Raw genomic sequence first — 24,192 nt, forward strand, 5'->3', positions numbered from 1 at the left:
AAATACTGTTGAGTTCCAGGAATGGTATCAATCGCATGAAGATGTGTGTTCTGCTAATCATAAAGGGTTTTCTGGGAAAATGGAGGTGGATGCGATGGTCGAAATGTTTTCGTATTCTGAAACTAAATATGGAGTTAAGTAATACTTAATAAGTATACCAACTATATTGGTGATGGTGACTCCAAGACCTATTCAGGAATTATAAAATCAGATCCTTACAAAAATACAACTGTAAATAAAAAGAAATGTATAGGGCATGTCCAAAAGCGGATGGGGAGTCGATTACGTACGCTGAAGAGTAACAAAAAGGTCTTGGTGGTCGAGGTAAGCTCACAGGAAAAGTAATAGACAAACTAACTGTGTACTATGGTTTAGCAATACGCCGGCATTGTGATTCTATTGAAAATATGAAATCTGCTATAATGGCAACCTTTTATCACTACGGCTCGAGTGATGAAAAACCGAATCATGATATGTGTCCAAAAGGCGAAGAATCTTGGTGCTCTTACCAGCGCGCTGAAGCAAGAGGAGAGCTTGATACCTATTCTCACGATTATTCTCCCTTACCTTCTGATGTTTTGATAGCTATCGAGCCTATATACGAAGATCTTAGTAATGAAAATTTACTTTCAAGATGTGTAGGTGGATTCAATCAGAATAATAATGAAAGCTTTAACTAACTAGTATGGAAAATATGCCCAAAAACGGTAAATACTAGTTATACTATCGTACAAATAGCTGCATACGTTGCTATGTGTATATTTAATGAGGGTATAAATTCATTATTAGTCTTGATGAATACACTAGGACTTAATTGTGGGCCTAATTCTCATCGGTATGCAGAAAGAATGGATGCTGCACGTATGAAAGTAGCAGATAAGCGCGCTAATGATAACACCCGAGAAGGTCGATTGCAACGTAGGCACCAGCAAATCGATATTTTGGAAGCTGCTATGACGGCTGAAGAGCTATTATATGGTCCAGGAATAGATGACTCAGTGTAAGTTATTAAATAATTCTTATAATTCGACATAAATCCATAGCAAAACTTTAAATGCGTTTTTCTCAAAACTATGTTTTCTGAACTGGTGATCACTGTAACTTAAAAACTGCTCGGTAGATTTCAATAAAATTTATTGTACTTTTGAAAAACATTAAAAACTCGTGCCTGATCGAAGGATTTTTTTTTTTCAAAAATTTCGATTTCTTTTTAACAATGAACTGTTGATTTTTTCCCGAAAATCTAGAAAAAAATTTCCTGAAGCCGCCATTTTGTTAATTTCGAAAAAAAAAAAAGCTTCGATCAGGCACAAGATTATCTATTAATAAAACTAATTTTTCTTATCCGATTGATTTTAGATGAATCTCCAAGGACTTATGATGATCACCGCAAAGGACTTCGGGAGGAACGGGCTTTACAAAAACAGCGATAACTTTTTGAATTATTAATTTTTTTTTTTGAAATTATCGTGAAGTCAAATCAAAACGTGTTCTAATAAAGCTATGTTTTTATTTTTGTCAAATAAAGTAATTAACTACAAAAAAAAAATTATTGAAAATCATCATTTTTTCAGGCCTCTGAGTACCCCTAACCCCTTAATGCAGGTGAATGTTCAATTGTATTTAGGCAATAAGTTATGCCAGTATTTAAATAATTATGACATTTTTTGGAACAGCAATCGTCGTCCTTCTTACACTGGTAAGAAAATAACATAAATACATATTTTATTTATTGCAAATAATTTTATAAAGACTAATTTTTGTAAATTACATACATATAATCCAGGTATGACGCAACTTTGACGTTGCGGATTAAATAGCGTCGTCTGTTCTTCAGGCGCTTTGGGCGTCGTCTGTTTAGGACTTGGTAGTTTTATACATATACCACGGGACTTATCTGCAAACAACATGCATTTTTCTAAACGATTGCAATCACTGTTTTTGTGACACTAGAATAAAAAAAAGTCGACATCAAAATTTCAAATTATCCCGACCAAGAAATTAATAAAAAACTAAAATATTTACAGAAGCTTTTAAATTGAAGATGCTGGAAGTTGGTGGTTCTGGTAACTTAACAAGATAGTCTGAAAGGTTTTCAATTTTTGAAACACAAGTAGCTGTAGATGATTCTGCCGAATAGAGACACATGTTGGTGCAGCAATCTTCATTGTAAGAACACTAAATCATTATTGTTGACAATTGGTTAATTTTTATTATATACATTGTAAAAAAAAACCGGTGTAAGTCCATGCGGTGTATGGTGTTAATAATTCCGGTGTTAAATTCAACATCGAAATCGGTGTAGCAGTAACACCGTTTGCGGTGTAAATATATTTTTTTGGTGTTAAATCGGTGTTATAGATTTTCCGGTGTTGATAATATTTTGACTGACACAATTTTTATAATTAAACTTTTTATGTTTGATAATTAAAAATAAATAATTAAAAAAAGTAAATATTTAACTTAGAAAGTTTGAAATATTCATTTTGATAAATATTGAATAATAATTGTGTTTTATGGATCATGTAATATTCATACTCCGATACGGTGTAAATTTATTCTACTGTTACACCGTTATTACGCCGATTTAACACCGGATTTTTAACACCGCAAAAGAACACCGGTGTTAATACCCAGGTGTTACATAGCGGTGTTAAAATGAGTCCATTTTAACACCGCTTTTTTTACAGTGTACCAATAAGATAACGACAAAATGGCAAAATTAACATTAAATTAATTAGATGATATATTTATTAATGTAAAACTTACGGAATAACCAATAATCAAACAAGAGTCTTTTATTACTTCCCCTTGTATTCCTATAAAAAGAAAAAACTTTACAATGATTAAGAGCAGCATTATTCTTCAATGATATGATTGTTTGGTATTTATTATTGGTTCCAACTAGTCTGTTATGAAGTTATCATTATACTAAATGATTTTTTTATGATATCGACAATCTGATAATTGATTACAGTAAAAATAGCTAAAAACAAAGGCTCGTTAACTTAATCAAAGTCATCGACTAATTGCTTCCATTGTTTACGACGCAAAATATGAGCAATTACGTAAAATTTATGATGAATTAGCTTATGTAGAAAAATATTATGAATTTATTACGATGATTTACGCATATGAAATATCATGACATAACCTTAACATAATGTAAGCCAAAAATTAATTTTTTGAATTTTCTCAAAAAAAAAAAAAATGTCAAAAGCGGTTGACCGGTTGGCTATCCCTGAAACTTCTCGTTTGTTCGAGCTTCAAACGATTGAAAATTTTTTCATTAGTTGATTTTTGAGCTTTTCGAGTTCAAAAGTTCAAAAGTTATATGAAAAAAACGATTAGTTGAAAATTTTAAAATAGCTGTGATTTTTTAACTTTTACAAAAAAGTGTCTCTGATTTTTGAAGTTAATTAGTCAAATATTTTAAAAGTTATTTCGAAAAATAATAAATAAAATATCTTCGAGGCATCTTGAAGATATTCGACAATAAAAATCTATAAAAAAATTTTTTCTAGAAGTTTTTAAAATAATTTTGAAATTTACTACTGAATCGACTTGAGACTTGATAAAAAATTTTTTCATTAAAAAAAATATAATTACATCTAATGACATCAAATCAAAATTAAATGACGCATTTAAGAGATATCGTAGCATACCTCAACTTTGTTGAGAAATGTTTTGAGCATAACAAGAAATATTTGAGTGGGTCGAAAATTTCACATATGATTAATTTAACACAGGGGTGGACAGGGGAGTCTGAAATTTTGAAAACTTTGTCATTCATTGTTGCACGTTTCATACGAATTTTTAAAATATTATATAATTAAGTATGCCAGTTCTATTTAGAATAAATTAATAACTTTATTGAAGAACTATATATTTAACGTGATATATTTTTTTATTACTTACCATTATATTAAGTTTTTATAATCACATTTTCACAAATTTATAAAAATTGAACTTCCTTTTTTTTTTGCAAAAGACACTTTTTATCACAAAATTAGAGAAAGGGTTATTCATTTTTTATATTGCTGTCACTATTCATATTGAATTTTTATCAATTAATCAATTCATGAGAAAACGTACTGGAAATTGAAATCACGCACTTTGGTTTCAGCTAATAAAATCAATATTTCGATCCTGCGAGTTAACTACGATTCACAACTAATCATTAATTTTTAGTTATAGGATTTAGTTATATTTTAGAAAGTTAAAGATTGCAACTAACTTACTAGTTGGTATTTTAAGTGATTTGAAAATAATGTAGATAAAATTTAACGAATACTCAAAATGATTTTTCCGAATGAAAAATTTACTCATGTTTTCAATTCCGAAGAGTATTATATAAAGCATGTGAATCACGTTCCGAAATTGGGAAAACTTCTATTTGCAATTATTTCATTGATTAATTGTTTCAAGTTCGTGTATTTATATCTTAGATGTCAAGTACTTGACACATCATCAAATTGAAGTAGTCACTATGACCAAAAAGTTTTTTAGTTCAATATTCGCAGTTTTTCAGTCATGAGTCTTTTTCATTATTTCCAATTCTATTTTTAAAGTCTTGTATAATTTTCAATAAAATTTTACTCGAAAAATTCACGGTCTTGAAATGGTTTCTAAAAATAATTTGTCATATGAGCACTCAGAAAAATAATTTAAAAAAAGTTATATAGGTATAAGAAGAACTTATTACACATAAGAAATGATTTATTGAAACACATGTAATTAATTACCTTCTCGACAGAAATCGTCTTACAACTGTAAGTTGTTGTGTCGCTCATGTACTCTGAATAATCCGACCCTAAATGATCCCTTGCCATTTCGTCCGCCGTAATAACATTTTATTAAATTTTAACTGAGTTTGTTGTTAGCATTCCTTTCTCTTATTCTCTGAAAAAGAAATAAAGAATACAGTATTATTTTTATACCATCATTATAAATTGCTATTAAGTAATAGTAATGAATAATAAAAGATCGAATTTAACGATTTGCGGAAATGATTGCGTTCTTAGTTTTATGCAATAAATGTTTTGTTTATGTATTTGTAAGTACCTGTTAATACATATGTATGTATATATATGGGGGTAAAATAGGATATCCCCAAAATTTTGTAGAAAAATTTTTTTTTCCAAAAAGTTCTTTCAGTTTTCCAAAATATATATTTTAAGGTCATTTTCTAAAATTTAAGAGAAAAAAATTTTTAATTTCAAAAACAAAAAAAAAATTTTTTTCTAAATTTTTTGTCAGTCATTTTTATCGTCATTGTGCATTATAATAAATTTTTTTTCACATCTAAGATTTCTTTTTCTAAATTTTTAAGTTCTCGCTATACAAATGAATGATTTTTAAAAAAATCGGGAAGTCATTGGTTCCATGCTAGTTTTCGAAAATCAAGTTCTAATCTGATTTCCATATTCACAGTAAAAAATATTGTGTAAAATCAACACAATTTCTGTATTACATATGTTATATACGTGTATTTTTCGCCTCATCTCGGCATCTATTTTTATTATTATACCCTTGTTAGTTCGCGGAATTAAAAAATTTTTTATACTATAGGGAAGATAATTTAATGGCAATTAATTCCATACTTTTCAAAAATTGATTTAACCCCGTATACACTGTAACTTGTGAAAAAATTCGTTAATTCATTAATAAAAAAAAATTTATTTTTTAATTCTTTCAAAAATTGTGGGTCATCTATCGTGAATGCCTAGGTAGCTCAGTATCGTTTGACTGCAATTAACAAAATGAAAAAAAAACCAAAAGACCATAAATCTATATATATTGTGTACACTTATACTACTAGAAGTGCCTACGCATTGTCGTCCTATTTCACCTGTTTTATATTTTTTTTTTTTCACATTTTTTATTTTATTATTATTTCATGAGTAAATGAGCATTGCAAGCTGTGCACTTTTGGATTTTCCAAACTTTTTTTGAAATCACTTAAAATAAAAAGAAGATATCACCTGGAATGAAAAGATTATTTGACTCAAACGTTGTAAAAAAATTTGTGAGAAATGCCAAATAAATAATAATTGTCTTGTTATTGCGATAATTGTAATGAAAAGAAATGATTTTCTTTTGAAAATATTTATGCATATATGTGAAATAAGTAATAATTTAGTTAGCTCTTACACAGTAAAAATTTTGCGTCAATGCGTCAAAAAAATTTTGTGTTAAATATTTAACACTTTTTTGTTTTAATTTGAGACTTTTGAGTTAATTTAACACAAAAATTTTTAACATAAAATCTTTTGACGCAATGACGCAAAATTTTTAACTGTGTAGAATTTTAGAATTTAGAATTTTGTTTATTAATGCCAAGGCTCAGGCCAAATGGCAAATTTCATTATATAGTAAATACATTTGTTACATAACTAAACATATTTGTGAGTACATAGAACAACTATATAAGTAAGAATATTTTAAATAAATTTAGGTAATTTGATTCAGGATTACATCGGTATTCATTTGGTAAATAATTATTTAAGAGGAGAATCAAGGATTTAAGGTCTTAATTTCACTTTTACTTATAATTACTTCAATTATAATTTTATGTATTGCACTGAGTTTATCCTTATCACAGTCACATTAAAGAATTAAATTTTTGACTTAGTATACAGTAATTGAAATTTTAATAAATATTTTATCAAATATTTACTCTTCATTTGAGGTTATTCTATCTGTCGAGATTCAATAAATAATTGAAGACTTCTTTTTTGAAGACTTGCAAGCTGCTCGAATTTACAATAGAAACTATGTTGAAAAAACTAAATTTTTTTATTTGAAAAAAAAAAAAAAAATTATAATAGTCACTGTTGATATTTTCCAGTCATTCTATATATTTTGTATTTTACTTTATCAATTGACTAACGGTTTTGTTGAGTATGGTCATTAAAGGCGATTACAGATAAGTTGTATTTAAATGTGTATGTGGTTATAATGTATTTATTTGAATCATTTAATTTTTATTAGTTCAGCTTTCTATTTTTTTTTTACAACCGTTAGTGATAATTCGAATATACGAATGATTATTGTCAATTAATTTAGTGCTTTTCCTTTAATTTTTATAATTTGATACTTTCTGTTATTACAATGTAGACATCAATGTCGTCGTTACTTTATTATCGGTACCCATAATTAAAGTAAAAGGAAAAGTTTATAGTAGAGGTGTTTGGTAAAGAAAACGTTCAAATATAGTTTATTTGAGTAATTGATAAGTCTAAGTGATAAAATGCTCTACAAACATTATTAATCAAATTTGAGTTAATTAAGGTCTGTGTGATCTCTAAATTAATTAAATCTGATTCACTCGCATGAAGGTTTTTGTTGATGTAATTTTGTTTCTTACACGGTCTTGTGAGTGTTTACCATAAATTGACGCTCATTATATGTAGAAATACAATTATAATTACGATTAACGACTTTATTGCTACAAATACTTGATATTAAAATTTATACTTTCTACTACTCCGTAGAAGGGAAACATTGTAGAAAGTATTCAAATAATCAATTATTTATTGCAAAAAATATTTCACTGAGTTATAACTACATTAGAATTCATTTACTTCTAAATTATTTTTTTTAGAGAAAATTAGAAATATGAAAATTCGAATTCCAAAATAAAAGAACTGAAAGTGAAACAAAAAACATACCTCAATGCATTATGCTATTATTTGCATTAATACGAAGCATTTTTATGCAAAAAAGTTTCAATTTATTATATCAACGCAAGGGGGTATCAACATTTTGTTAATTAATTAAATGCAAAAATTATAGATAGACAAATTGAAAATTTTCTTTTGAATTGTTATTTTCCATATCAAGAAAATTTTTTTCTCAAAAAAGAAAGTCACTGTGAGAGCAATTTTAATTTCTTCAGCTAAGATATAAAATTGTTGAAAATGTCAAACAAATTAATTTCTTGTTACAAAAATGCCTACTTTTTCAGTTCCATGATTTTTGATCCCCCGACAAAATATCCCCAAGACAAAAAATTCCCGACAATTAATCCTAAATAGCCGGAATTTTTAAATAAAACGCTTGTTACCGTGTTGTGCCCTTTTATCATTGTGCTTTTTAATAATTTTTAATAACTATAACGAATTTAAAGAATAACTTGTCGGGAATTTTTTGTCTTAGGGATATTTTGTCGGGGGATCAAGACGCCTAATACCATTTTTTCAATAGAAATTTTTTCTTTCAGCGTACGGCTTGAAATTTTTATAATTAAATTTTATTTATTTATCAATATTATGTTACGACACATGATATAATGAAATAAATAATTTCATATTATTTATAATGAAATATATGATATTAAATTGAAAAAGAACAATAAACTTTCACAAAATTAAAAAATCTAGCAAGTCTGACGTCTACTTCGTTAATATTCAATTAAAATTTTCTTCTGCTCTTAATTTTCACTAAAAATACTATACTGTCAAAACAACCTAAACTATCAATAAGTAAAAACTGCTAGATTGCTATTGTAACATCACCTATCATTAACAGTGTAGGTGAATTATTAAATTAGCTATCTTAGTCTTGTATAGAAATTATTCCTGTCATAACAATCTAGATTGTTATCGGAGTAATGCGGTATTGTAAATAATTATTACAAATATGAACAGAACATCATGCTATTACTTGATATCATATAGAAGGCTATATTAATTTCTAAAACTACAATTCAATTTATTAAAATTTTTCAGTATATTTCATTGTTATGGTAATAATTTAAAAATTTTTCATTTAATATAATATTCAATTAGTCTTAACATTGAATAATCTAATTACGTAATTATATTAACTTCTTATTTTACTTATAGTAAATAAATAAGATTTCACGTAATCGATCAACAATCATCAAATGACCCAACACTTATTAGATATCAATACTTGGTGTCATTACATTATTGCGTAGTTGCGATAATTAAAAAATATTGAATTTTTTCAGTTAAATGTGATAACAACTCCGTATCGACAAATGACACGTGCCAGATTTTTAAAATTTGTCGTAGTTAATCGGTTCATTAGTTTCAATAAAAAAGTAATGATTATGGTCTGAATGGTTAACATTTTAATAATTCCGCAGTTAATTTTTATGCACGTCCATAATCAATCGATTAAAATGGCATGTATTATAAGATGATTATAAATAAAAAGAGAGACCATGAATTGTTATATATAGATAAAGAATTTTGTTGTCAAACGTAACAGCTATATACAGTGCTTAATCATTTGAAAAAGTTAAATTTTACCCGTTCAGCTTTCTAGTTTATTGTAGAATATTCGATTATCGTTAATGTTTTTTTTTTAATTTTTTTAATACCATAATTATAATAATAATTGATCTCTAGAAGAATTTTTTGCAATGGATTAGATTACTTTAATTATGTTAATACTTTTTATTCATTAATTCAGAGGTTCACTTCAATGTTATAATAATTTTATTTTTACTTTCCTTTATTCTGTTATAGATTTCTATTTTTATTATCTGATTATCGCATCACGTTATTGAACTTAAATATAAAATAAAGCTGAGTTTTAGATAAGTCCAATATAATTTCTTGATTATATTTTTTTTTTTTTATTGAGATGGTGTTGATGATTAAGGTAATTGATGAAAGTTATTTACCAAGAAGCAATTTTTTATTTACAAAATAGATCAAGTATTAGTAGTTTAAATGTGTATTTGGAGTTTTGTTTTCACATATTACACTTTCAGTTAAACGAAATTAATTTAGATGTAAAATTCAAGCCTAGCTTGTTGTTAATCGCGTATGTCATTAGTTATTAGTTGCAGAATATGTGTCAAAGTCAACGAAAGTTTCGATCAAGTAAATACAGAAACAATTTAAATCTTCATTTTTTATTTTATGTGAAAGTATGATTTAATAACTTTGTTAAATTTATATGTTTTTTTAAATAAATTTCTCTTGTTATTTTTCAATCGAGAGTTGACATTATTAGATTGCTAATTGCTTTTGTGATAAATTAAATTTCACTGACTTATTTAATTAATTAAAGTTACAGCTGTAATCAAATTAACTGAATATTCACGTAGATCAAGTACCTACATAGATTAAAGTTATTTACAACAACTATTTAATGAGACTATTTACATCATACATTAATTGAGAGAAAATAAATTAAAAGTATAATTTTTTTAAATATATGAAATGGTTAATTATTTTTTTTTCTTTTAGGTGAATACAAAAATAAAAGTTATGAATAGTTGAGTTCAGTTTAAACTTTGTAGCATTTTGATTATTCAAATTTCGCCAATTGAAGATGATTATTTACTATTATTTTTATTTTCGATTTTGAATATATTGTTGCATAGAATGACTTGATTAAAAACCTTTACAGCTACAGCAAAATAAACTCAGTAATCAGCTCATACACATGTATAAACGTATTCAAAATATAAATGAATAAAAAGTCAGTCTAGTTCATGAAAAGTTTGAAAAATCCAAAAGTGCACGCCTTATAAACTCATTTTTTACTAATATTTTTACTAACATTTTCGCTAATAAAAATAAAAATAATAACAGTCTAGGAATGCTTGCAAGACGATCTACTGGAACAGTAAAAGATGACACGGAAAGCAACATGTTTAGCAAATTGGAGGGGTTTATAAGCCAAATAGGAAAAAAGTACGATGAGGAGTTAATCAACTTGAAGCAGTTTATGATAGATCAAAGAAATAATGAAATTTTGGAATTGAAAATGTCGTTACAAGAAGTCATACACAATGAAATAACTCAAAGTATTAATGACATTGCAAAACTTGTTGTGAAGGACATTATTGAACAGGAATTGAGTAAATTACATGAAATGGTCAAAGAAGAGATAAACATACTTAAAAAAGAATTAATGACAAGTAATAAATTGGTGATTAGAAGTAGTAACATTGAAAAATCTAATAATAATAATAATAATAATAATGCAAATAATACTGTTGAAATTATGTCTTCTCAGAAAATTCAACAATGTCAACAACCTATGGATAAGTCAAACGAATGCATTGTCATCATGCCGAAAAATAAACAGTCCAGTGAAGAAACAGTGAAAAGTATTAAAAGAAATATCAATGTTGGGAATCTTGGTATTGGAATAAATAAAATTAGAAATGGATCGAATGGAAAAGTAATTGTTGAGTTGGATAAAGAAATAGACAAGTCAGTCTTGGCTAATGAAATAACTGAGAAGATGGGAAATTCGGTAAAGGTAACTACAATTACTAAAAAATTACCAAAATTGAAAGTAATTGCTATAAATAAGGATATAATTGAAACGAACGATAAAGTCCTTACTGATAATATTGTTAAGCAAAATAAATTGATTAATCTACAAGGTGGAAATGAAATTAAAATTATTAAAAAATATTTGAAAAACCAAGATTCTGGTACGATGATATTGGAGTTGCATCCTGATATTCATAAATTGTTACTAAAGAATGGTAGAATAAAAATAGGTTGGATGAGCTATAAGATTTACAATTTTATCGATATCAATCGTTGCTTTAATTGTTGAGGCTATAATCATAAGGCAAATAGATGTAAGAGGCCTGTGGTTTGCCGTAAATGTGCAGGACAACATAAAGAGGTAGATTGTAAAAATAATGAAAGAAAATGTGCAAACTGTGTAAATTGGTCAAATAAATTTAACGCAACAGATTGTGATATAAGTCATGAAGCCACGGATCTAAACTGTAAGTTTTATTTGAAAGTGTTAAATAATAAATCAAAAAGAATAATAAATTGTGAAAATTAACAGTTAAAAATAGTTTCGCTCAATATAAATGAACTAATAAATAAGAAGGATATTTTAATTAAATGGATTGAAAATATAAAACCAGATATTATTTGTTTAAATGAAACTCATGTTAAGGACGATATACAAGACCATGAAATTTCAATTGAAAATTATAATATAATTAGAACTAATACATGTAATAATCGAACCGGAGGTGTTATAAGTTATATTAAAAATCTATGCAATTCGATGTTATAGTGAATAATGAACTGATTAATGAAGGTACTTGGTTACATGTTTTTCAAATAAAAATAAAGGAGAAAATTACAATTTGTAATTTATATCGTTCTCCAAACAGTAGAGTTAGTGAATTTTGTGTAAATATTATAAGTTTTGTAAATAACATATTAGATAAAAATAAAAATAAGTTAATAATTGTCGGAGACTTTAATATTGATATTTCTAAATTAAATTATTATGGCAAAAAATTGTTAAACAATCTTCCATCGTTAGGTCTTAAGCAAAAAATTAAATTACCAACTAGATCAACATTGAACTCAGATACAATAATAGACTTAGTTTTCTGTAATTTCAAATGTGAATCTGAAGTTTTAAATACGCCAAAAATTTCAGATCATAATAACATTATTATACACATGAAATCAAAGAATAATAATCAATTGAAACCTTAAAAAATTATAAGTAGAGATTTCGAAAACTTTGATAGTTATATTTTCCAAAATGTTTTAATAGATAAAATTAAATTTTTAATGAATAATGAGAGTAAAATTGAGGATTATAATTTTGATACTTTGTATCAAATGTATTATATGTTAGAAATATAAACTTAGCTATTTACGACTCAATAGAAATAACTGCACCTAAAATTGAAAAAATAATGAAGCCTAATTGGAATAGTAGACCATGGATAAGTAATGATATAATTAAAAAAATAAAAATTCGAGATCAAGCTTATTATAGAGCTAAAAATTCTAAGTGTATAGATGACTTAGAAAATTACAGAAAACTAAGAAATGAAATAGTTAACAGCATTAGAATAAATGAAAAATATTCTATGAAAATAAAATTGATAAAAATAAACATAAATCACGTTTAATGTGGTCTGAAATTAAAAAATTAATGGGTGATAAAAAGCTAACTCGATTATGCCCAATTGTATTAAAGTTAATAATAAGTTATTGGATAATAAGACTGATATTGTAAATGAATTTAATAACTATTTTGTAAATAGTGTAAATAATATTGTAAAGGAAATTAGCGAAACTATTGATAACTCAGTTAGTAGTACAGAAAGTCGATCTGATTTTAATTGTGATAATAGAAATGACGAGAATTTAAATTCAAAATTTAATGAATTTGACACTGTCTCCTATGCAGAAATGAAATTAATAATTAGAAATCTAAATAATAATAAAGGCAACAAATTAGATATCAATGCTAAAATTGTTAAATTAATATGGGAATCTGATCCTAATATTATTCTAGACATATTGAATCAATCTTTAAGACTGGGCATTACACCGGATATCTGGAAACTATCAACAATTACACCTTTACAAAAAATCAAAAATAGTAAAAATATCGAAGATTTTAGGCCGATCAATACATTACCAATTATGGAACACTTACTGGAAAAAGTAGTCAAGTCTAGGCTTGAAAGGTATCTAGAATCTAATGATTTGATAGATAATGAACAATATGGTTTTAGAAAATATTACTCTTGTGAAACAGCTATTCAGAGCTCTCTTATTGATTGGCGAAATTGTCTTGATAAAGGTAAGATTGTTGGGGCATTATTGGAATAGTATTGAAATGATTCGAATCTTACCTAAGTCATAGGAGACAAAGAGTTAAATTAGATAATATATTTTCTGACGAAATCAGAAATGAAAATGGTGTGCCACAGGGTTCTAAACTCGGCCCCATTCTCTTTCTGATATATGTAAATGACATGATTCCTTTAATTAGAAATTTAGGTGTCACATGTCGTCTTTTTGCAGACGATACGAAAATTTATTTTGCAAGTAAAAATTTGGAGGAAATTGAAACCAAACTAAATTTAAGTTTATCTGTATTATATGATTGGTTATTAAAAAACAAAATGAAAATTAATGTTAAAAAAACTGTATATATGTTAATACATGATAATAAGAAAAACTATGTTAGAGGTAGCTGTAATATTAAATTAAAAGATCATATAATCACGGAAGTTAAAAAAATGAAGTACTTAGGTATTATTATTGATGACAATTTAACCTTTAAGGATAATGCAACAGAAGTGATAAATAAAATGGCAAAAAAAATAAATATTATGTATCGTCTTGGTAATTCTGTTAGTAGTTATTCGAAAAATTTAATATATAAAACATTAATTGCTCCTTATATTGATTATTGTAGTACTATTATTATAAATTACTCGGCGGGAGATCTGAACAAGCTCCAAAAAACTCAAAATAGAGCTATGAGACAAGTTTTAGGAGTTAGTAAATACATTAGAATAAGCGACATGTTAGAAACATTAGGTTGGATGAGTATAAGGCAAAGGTTGCTATTTAATACCTGTATTTTTATACATAAATTGGTTTTAAATGAGAAACCGAAAATAATAGCCGAAAAAATTACAAGAATGGAAAATACTTACAATTACTACACTAGATCTAGCTCAAAAATAAATATAAAAAAAACCAAGACTTACACTGCTGAGAAATGTATTACTTATATTGGTTATAACTGGTATAATAACTTGCCAGATTTTATAAGAAACGAAAATAGGATAAAATATTTTAGAATAGCATTAAAAGAATATGTAAAGGATGAAATTGACTTATAAAATTATAACTAAGAATTGTAAACAGAATTGAATGTAAATATTGTAAATGTTGTAAGATAGCCAAGGGCTAAATAAATATTATTATTATTATTATTATTATTATTATTATTATTATTATTATTATTATTATTATTATTATTATTATTATTATTATTTACAATAAAATTGATTAAAATAAAATATAAAAAGCAAAATAATAAAAAAACAGAAAACTCTGCCATGGTTTAATGGCGCCATAACTCAAAGGTGAGGAAAAAAAATACTATAATAAAATGTAAAAATAGATATACAAAAAAATGCACAGTCATATATTAGTTTTTTGTAAATAATAATTTAACGACAGTGAATTGAACGCTCATATTAATTGAGAAATTCCGTCATGTGTCACTTTAGGTAATAAAAAAAAAAATTATTCCGATACGATCATTTTTTCGACCAATTTCCCTACCACATACACTCATCCATACACGGACGTCCTGAAAAGATTATGTTTAATGTTATAATTAACTATGTTAAACAAAAAAATTGTTATTGAAATATTTTATGTGCCTGACAAATTATTTGACTTGATATAAATGTACTCATATTAACCTGTAAATGCGAGATATATAACAAAAAATTGATTTCAGTTTCGAGAAAACTGCTTTTTTGAAATGTCGAGAGTAGAGCACAACCTCAATGCTTCGCGTATAAGGTGTGCAATATAGACTAATTTTTGTACTAAATGAAATTGAAGGAGTTGAATTTTTATTAGAGTAAATAAATATTCACTAATTTGAGTTCAAAAACCTGCACTTAGCATGAGATGCTACCTTGTTTCTTGTTTCTTGATATTGGGAATTTCGATGAATATTAAATTTCATTGGAATTCTTAAATTAAGATATTTTAATAACATCATTTGTAGTCCTTGTATCAATAAATTTTGAATGAACTGTTAAAATAAAATTTATGAATGTTTATTATCGATATTTTTCTTTCATGGAAATAATTGCAAAGGAGTAAAAGTACTGTTACTTCATTACCATTTATAAACAGTCAATCATTGTCTGATCAAACAGTCAAGTCATTCAATCAATAATAATTATGTCACGGTTAATTAGACTTGTTAATTTATAAATTTTAGGAACTGTTTGATTTGATTATTAATTATTATACTTATACATTGTTTGGTTATTATTTGGCTACTACTCAGTATATTATTATACTAATTTGCTTAACAGGCAAATACCGTATCATATATATAAAAGGCATTCTATGCCAAATTGGATACCATTTGGCTTTTGCGTCCCTGATTTTTTCCATCAATCTTTATATTATAGCTTCAGTTGAGAGAGGCCTTTCTCATTTTTTTCAATTTTTATCTTAAAACTATTCACAAAAATGTGAATTCGTTATCTATCGGCACACACGCTTTGTGTACAAGACGCAATTTTTTTATACCGTGTACAAATGAAAGTGAAAAAAATAAAACTTTGAAAAAATAAAATTCTGTAATCCATAATTTATAAGTAAGAAGACAATAACCTCATATTATTTAAAAAATATTATTATATTTAGAGTTTAAAATCCGTGAAGGTTAATACAAAACAAATTTTCTCTGTCATTCTACCAAATAAAAAACAACAAAACAAACAAAAAATTATAATAACTGTACTTTACCACGCAAAGCACTTATAAACTCATCATATCGATTTTTTTTACTTTCTACTTTATTATATCTAAAAACTATTTTCGCATGTAAGAAAAATAATGTAATAAATAATGTAATAAATTGATTGTATGATTTCAATAATATCGAGCGAGAGAACAGCAATGAAACCATAAACATAAAGTACACTATGTTAAGATGAAATATAAAATTTCTCGTTTTTTGTGTTTGATATTTGATATTAAAAAAAAAATACCATTACAGATAAGTGTAATAATTTACTACTATGATTAAAGATAACTACATTTTCGAGTTAATCGGCTAGAACGAGATAGCATGCAAGAGATACATATACTAATTCTGCTTACTTATTTCTTTTTTATTTTAATTTTACAATGATGATGGTTATTAGTTTATGTAGGTGAAGGACATGACGAATATATCATGTATCATGTAAAATATTTTTGTTTATTATAAATGTTTTTATGTGTTTTCCCAACCAAGTTACACCGCCTTACTTCTCTTATGAGTTTTCACTCGCGTGAACTCACTCCGGATGTCACTTCAGTAAGTTGCTACTGACTTTCTTTAGACATTCTTCATATTAGTTTATATATTTACATATAAGTATGTATTTAGTATAAATATTATTGCAATTATTTTTCTTACTAGGCTGAGTCAAAGTATCTGATTTATTATCGTGGAGGTCTAGGATCGACTTCTGGCTTGGTACTGGTTCCTCAAATTTTTTTTTTAAATGGTCTTTGCTTTCAATGCATAAAAATTATTTAAGAAAAAATTAAAAAAATTATATTTTCGATTTGAGTATCGAGTATAATATATTCGAATTAAAATCAGTAGTTGTTTGCAAACAACATTTCATGCAATATAACTGTAAAGCCTAATAAAAAGAATAATTGCATAAAAACTGACAGGAAATTAACCATAATATTTAAATAATAAATATTATTGTTAGAAAATTATGATAAAATTTAATGATTGAATGATTTATCATTTATTAAATCGGCTGTTTCGTTTCACAAGACAATAGTTGACATTAGAATTTTTCAAATTTCCCGAGCAAAAAAAAATTTTGATTCAGAATGAATTTGAGATTGAAATTCATATTTTGGCACAAAGGTGAATTAATTTTGAAATCAATCCAAATTTGAAATTGAATTGTAAATATAAATTAGCACGCCTGTAGAACCTTCAATCCTGATTCAGAATTTTAATAAAGATTTAATAATGTTTAGGATAAATTGTATACATAAAGTATTTTTTAAGTCTTAATTAAAATTCTAAAACACGATCGGAAGTTTCACAGGTGTGCTAATTTCAATCAACAATTCAATTTCAAATTTGGATTGATTTCAAAATTAATTCACTTTTGTGCCAAAATATGAATTTCAATCTTAAATTTATTCTGAATCAGAATTTTTTTGTCTGATAAGAAAAAATTTTAGCCTCAAATTGATAAAAATTCGAGTCATACTTAGAAAATATCGAAAATAATTTTTGAGCAAAAAAAAACATCAGATTGTTTGCTTAAAGTAAAAAAAAATGTAATAAATGATGACGAAAATAAAAAGTTTTCAATTAATGTGTTTTGAAATAGAACAGATAATAAAAATAAATGCTTATGATCAAAATTTTAAGAAATTCTTAATTTTAACTTCTTTACAATAATTAAAAAGAATGTAGAAAATGAAAAATCATAAATGTTCATGTTGGAATGATAAAAATACAAAACTAAAATTCATTATTATAATATATTTACTTAACTAGACTTAACACGCTCGCTTCGCTCGCCCTCATTCTTTTAAAAATCCCGCCACTATCTCAGTCGACAAATCAACAACCGAATAAAATAGTCACAGAAGTGACGTAAAACGATACGACATCCGACTATCAACTTTTTAGAAGAGGACTAGAATTTAAATTTGCGCGCGCCTCATATATATTGTCATGATATATTTACGTGTCGTTTATATATACTATATTCATTTTCAACCAATCAGAATAAGAATAATTATTTTCGACCAATCACATCACGAATACATTGGTTTCACATACATTTCATCTCTATTTTAATATTTAGATTCCACAGCATATAAGTTTCGATAACTCTATTACTTATACAATAACGTTAATTGATGTTTTATCAATCATTAAATATATCAATTGTAGACTACTGTTATTTTTAGTAAAAAATTAAAGTAAAAGTTTAATTAAAAAGTTTTCATTAAATCTATTTCTTAAAACTTAATAAAATTATTAATGGCAAAAATATTCCAAGTATGTTAGTATCTTAATGTCTCGTGTGATAGTTAATTGAATCATAAAAAACAGAGATAGAAGAGAAATATGCCAGTAACTGAAAGACAAGTGTCACTTTATGGAGAAAAAAGAGAAAGTGTTAGTTTTCGAATTTCATTTTAGAGATAAATATAAATTTTTAGGAGAAATTAATTCTAGATTGATTGATTTTGATTTATTTAATTATTTCATGATGTTCTACTTTTTTTAGTTTGGTTATTACCATTAATTTAGGCAGATAAGTGAGAGCGAGAAATATCAGGTAATTAATTAATTTCATTTCTTTTTCAATTTTGCATAAAGTCGAGATGTTTATTTGATATTAATAAATACTGTCTTCATAATAATTTGGTTTATGATATATGAACAGAAAATTCGCAAAGGCTGTTTGATTTGATCGCGATTATTTATTTATGAAACGTGATGAGTCATTTTCTAAATAAGCCATACAAACAATGCCAAAATTCTATGCATAGTATAAGTGAGTGCATATAAAAATTTTTAGAAGAATAATATATTATTGTATACAGTCAGAGTTTTATATCCAAAAAGTACAATTTCAAGTAGATTCTGGAACATTCCAGATATTTATAGTATTTTCTAGAGCATTCGGTCGTGATCATTAATTTGATACAAGTTTAAGAATCTTGAGAACTTTCGAAACATCTGAAAGGTATTAAAAATTATGATACATATATGTACTATTTTAAGTTTTTTTACTAAACAAAAAAAAACAATTGCTCTTTATAAGAATAGTAATAAATAATACTATATGTTATTGATATTGTTTCAAATAGTTATATCTTAGTTTTAATGATTAAGTAGTAATTTTAATTTTTTATACATTGAAATTTAGAATTCATACATAAACAAACTTTTATTTTCAATTTAAAAATTCAAAGTCTTGGTAGTTTTTAATTTATCTTAAATTTCTATAGTTATTTCATGTAATATTAAGTATAAGAATTGAAAAAATTTGTATTGATGTAGAAAAGCCATTCGGCATTTAAAATGGAAGTAGATTTCTTAAAGCTAAACCAATCAGCCGATTTTGCTCATCTTCGAACTCGTTCAAGGTCTTTACCCAAAGAAGAATTATGTCGAGCTTCATAAAGATACCTAAAGAATTGCGGGCACTATCGGGATGACAAGCCGCGTTGTTGTATTTTAAATTAATATTAGAATTCAATTTGCGCGCGCAAGCGCGCGCCTCATATTTGTTGTCATGATATATTTATGTGTCGTTTATGTATATTATATTCACTTTTAACCAATCATAATGAGAATAGTTATTTTCAACCAACATATCACGAATAAATTGGTTTCACATACATTTCATCTCTATTTTAATATTAAGAATATAAGAGTGAATACATACATACGTATCCATAAAATTTTTAACGAATGCTATTTTCTGCACCTATTTGACCTCTGGAAAAATGAAATGATAAAATCTTTAATAAATTCTGTCATGATACCAAGGAGGCATTCCCAATAGGGAAATTTCTATGAGGGCCCAATCAGTTCCCAATTGGGAAATCCTCAGAAATAATTCATTAATTTGTAATTAGTTTTTCCCATTCAGGCTCTGTGTGGGACCTAATTGGGAATTCCCAAAACAAAAGTAAAAATTTTAACCAGTTTTTCCCAATTGGGATCTGCATTGGGTCTCAATGGGTAAACCCAAGATAAAAAGTAAAAGTTTTGGTCAGTTATTCCCAATTGGGCTCTGCATTGGACCTCAATGGGAAAACCCAAGATAAAAGAAATAGTTTTGGTCAGTTTTTTCCCGATTGGGATCTGTGTGGGGCCTCAGTGGGCAATCCTAACGTGAAAATTAAATGCTTCGAGTGAAAATAAAAGAAGAAAAATTATTTTTTCCATGGTATTTGTGATCGGTAAGTGACTAATAAAATTATTTTAGATCAAATGATTTATTAATTTTATGTTTTTAAAGTTGTAATTTAAAAAAAATGTATTCTAGTATTTTAATTAAAATGAAGAATTCAGTACTTCTGCGCATGTTAATTCATTTATACGCCTTAACACTCTTAAGATTCATTATTTTGTTGACCCAAATAGATATTATGTATTGTGCTCAAAGAAAGATTTTTTCCGAGTACAGTAACTTGTACAGTACAACATCCGAGAAAAGCATATGCTATCTCATCATATTGAGAATGAGACTACGTTTTATTAAACTTAAACATTTCTAGAGTTACAATTAATAAATCACACTCAATCAAATTACTACTAATGTACGGTTTGTTTACTACCATATACTCATAATTATTATTTAAATTTTTTAATTATTTAAACAGATGTTTTTTTTTTGTATTAATTAGCGACATAAAACACATTGACTCACACATAATAACCGCGACCTCTCAATTCTCTTAAACCTGTGAAAATCTACTCTACTTACATTGTATTTCCTGGGGCGGTACATTGCATATTTTCTCACGACAGCTTTAAGATAAATAGAGCGGATAAAAGCAAATAGTGTTTTATACATTTAAAGGCTTGGTGGATATTTTTTGAACAAAATTACAAACATACTCAAAAATTCAAACAGCGGCAACAATAATTACATAAAATTAAAAGAAAATTGTTTTCTCTAAATCCACAAGACATTTAATTTAAGAATAACAAATTTGATAATGTTGAAATTTTCTCACGCATAAAATTGAGTAAGAGAAATGTGTAAAATGGAGCGTAAAATTACAGCAATAAAAAATTTAATTTCTGTTTATTAAATATGATATTTAAAATAAGTGTGCTATTTTTTTTTCTAAATTAATTATTATTAATATTTTAAAATAATAAAAATAAAATACAACCGCTAGTTTATATTTACCAATAACCTACTTCCGGATCACACGGAGAGAAAGATATTGTTAAGTTACACGCGCGTGCGTTTCATATCCCAGTTTCCGTCTCAGTTGACTAAGCGAATAACGTGATGTGATGTGTGTTAGCTTGTAACACTTCAGAGACATTACTTCTCATGATTATAATCAGATAAATAAATTATTATTTAACTTAATAAATACATTATTTGTAGTTTGTATCATATCATAGCTAACTGGTTAAGATACGTTCAAGACAAATAATTGCGGCATTAATTGTTGCACTAAGTGTATATGTTGTATACACCTAAAATTGAAACTATGTCATCAAGATAAAATCAAAACTGGTTATAAAATAAGTATTTGTAATAGTTAAATTAATTAAATGATTAAAAAAACAAATAATAAAATGAAAAAATTTTAACTGACTTACATTAATTTTGTTAAAAAATGTTTTTAAAATCCAATTGGTCACAATTAAAACTAGTTCATTTATGAAAAAATGTTTTCTATTTACTTAACAGTAAAACTTAATTAACATCCAATGCATAGTAATTATAATTAACACACAAATCACTAAATAACGTATCAATTAATTTTCTAGCTTTTGGAATTGATTAATTTGTTATTAGTAACTGATTTTTATTATTTTTTATTTTTGTTTTTTTTTATAATAATAATTTAGAGTTAACTTGATTTTTTAATAACAAACTTTTGGAATTACTGGTATCAGAGAGATGATTAAAAGTAATAATTATTAAGATGAAATGGCGACACGTTATTAAAGGAGACACTGATGAAATCGTAGTCTCTCGGACAACGAACTTAACCGGCACTAGAGTGTCCGAGGCGGCAGACCGGGACTCTCGTATTGTGTATATATGCTTTTAGCTCTCAGTTCACCTGGTTGATTCTAAACCACCAACTGGTGAGCTGGTCGCCACGGGATTAAGCCTCATGCTTCTCATGCCTCGATGCTGTTCAATTCTCTCTTTCTTTTTTCACCGTCAACGTCTTTCTTCAGTAAAGAAGAATACTCTTTCTCTTTCCTCCATTCCCTCCAATTCAACAAACTCACATGTGCATGCTATGGTTTTTACCTGTACACTTTATGTTGAATGCTCCTTTACTTTACCAAGAGTTTGCTATTGAGTATAATGGTGAGTACCCCACACACGGTATTTATGTTGCAGTTACACGGATATCCGTGTCGAGTGCTACTCAAGATGAGACAAATTTTTTAAAATTATCATCATGCAAAATGTTTTGCTATTTACAATAATTATGAATATATACTTACTGTTTATTAATTTTTTCTTTTTACATAAAAAAACAATCATTTGTTGTTAATTATTAGAAATGTTAATTGTTATTTAATTATAGCTTATAACTATAACTATCCATTAAATAGACCAGCAAATTTAGGAAATAAGACGTAAAAATATTCTGACATCCGGAGTTAGATTGTTTTAAATAACCAATACTAATTTTATTTTGTTTGAATAAGTATGAAAAAAAAGTGAAAAGTGTTTCATTTTTCAATGAGTAGTTTTCTGAAAATTATTCAATGAACTATATCTCGATAAAATTAAATAGAAGAAACCGTGACTATCATTATAACATTAAGACAAAATCTAAACAGAGAGGTAATTTCAAAAGATACTAAAATTCTAGACTATAATTCATCTTAGTCAATGAAACAGATAAGTTGTTAATTTTTGCATAAATTTCATTCCTATAATTAGCGCGGCAAGCTCTCAACGGACAGGTTGATTGCAATAATATAATCTGAGCGGAAGAATTAGTGAAAAATATATTTTACTAGACAAAATTCTGATATTTATTTGAATTGAATAACGAGTTAAGAATAATATCTGAATAACAAAAACCAAAAACAATAATAATAACAAATAAAAATAAGCAAAAGAGGAGAAAAATTCTTTAATTCAATAAATATAAATTTTTTATTATAAAAAATTTATTATATCTAGTCACAATAAAAAAAATTTTTTTTAGTTTAAATTTAGCAAAAGAATGGCGTAATACTTATTGTTACCTTCAAAAGCCAACTCCTAAGTCGACCCAAGCCTTTCTATGTATATATAACATAAATTTTGTCAAGCTTGAGTGAAAACAAAATCATTCTGAGTAGAACTAAAGTACTTTCAGTTAAAAACAATTATTGAAAAAATTTTAATCATTAATTTCACGATAATGTGTTTTATTCAGTGCGTAATGATATAGTTTTGAACATTAATGTTCACTACGATTTCTTGATGGATTCAGAAATTTGATCCATGGGTTAGTATGCTTACTGCAATTTTTAGTGAAATTTTTAGTAATAATGTTTGTAAAATAAAGAACTTTTGGATATTTATTTTTAGAATTTGTGTTATAAATTTATAAGTCGTAATCTCAAATTTATTTTGTTGTGATAAAATTACAAAATGCGGATGACAACCTTAACCTTATAAGTTTTGGCGCTATGATTTTAGTCTGAAAACTTAGTGAATTTACTGACCCAAGAAAAAATGAATATACATGAATATTCTCCAGCTCATCGTACGCGGAAAGAACAATATGACACTGGATATCATCACATATTATACTCAGTGATATCTGTGGTGATTATACCGCATAATTTTATACTGGATATAATCCAAAATAATGTCCTGTATAATCAGAGATGATACTGGGAGATTACAATGAGTATAATCCAGATATCACTCAGTATTATCTGGAT

The 24,192-nt window shown here is 26.4% G+C and overlaps 3 protein-coding genes across 6 annotated transcripts in view; 1 reads left to right on the plus strand and 2 right to left on the minus strand.

Annotated features, from left to right (window-relative positions):
• F (espin protein forked) overlaps positions 1-4,847 on the minus strand; it is a 24,716-nt gene extending 19,869 nt beyond the window's left edge. The window contains exon 1 of the mRNA XM_074256661.1: positions 4,746-4,847. Within this exon, the coding sequence (XP_074112762.1) occupies positions 4,746-4,832 (87 nt within the window). The 5' untranslated portion in view covers positions 4,833-4,847. The remainder of the gene's footprint in view (positions 1-4,745) is intronic.
• The window catches only part of LOC141536265 (uncharacterized), a 23,703-nt gene extending 8,975 nt beyond the window's left edge, over positions 1-14,728 (plus strand). For 2 of the 3 annotated variants that reach the window (XM_074256667.1, XM_074256666.1), the window contains exon 3: positions 10,578-14,728. In XM_074256667.1, the coding sequence (XP_074112768.1) occupies positions 10,585-11,559 (975 nt within the window). In that variant the 5' untranslated portion in view covers positions 10,578-10,584 and the 3' untranslated portion in view covers positions 11,560-14,728. Of the gene's footprint in view, positions 1-8,406 lie in introns of those variants that run through there. The other variant, XM_074256668.1, reaches the window with a different exon arrangement.
• On the minus strand, positions 1,557-2,912 carry LOC141536268 (uncharacterized). 2 transcript variants are annotated; one of them, XM_074256670.1, is made up of 4 exons: positions 2,770-2,912; positions 2,026-2,178; positions 1,776-1,949; positions 1,557-1,696 (listed from the first exon to the last, which is right to left on the minus strand). In XM_074256670.1, exons 1-4 carry the CDS (start codon positions 2,857-2,859, stop codon positions 1,589-1,591), a joined length of 525 nt encoding a protein of 174 aa, XP_074112771.1. In that variant the 5' UTR covers positions 2,860-2,912; the 3' UTR covers positions 1,557-1,588. The 2 variants fall into 2 exon arrangements, with proteins under 2 accessions (XP_074112771.1, XP_074112773.1); XM_074256672.1 differs by having other exon boundaries at positions 2,026-2,162; positions 2,770-2,897.
• Positions 14,729-24,192: the final 9,464 nt, after the last annotated feature.

The sequence above is a fragment of the Cotesia typhae genome, unplaced genomic scaffold (assembly GCF_013202065.1).
Source record: "Cotesia typhae breed Kobodo isofemale line unplaced genomic scaffold, CoteBio_Ctyphae scaffold_152, whole genome shotgun sequence".
Taxonomy (NCBI): domain Eukaryota; kingdom Metazoa; phylum Arthropoda; class Insecta; order Hymenoptera; family Braconidae; genus Cotesia; species Cotesia typhae.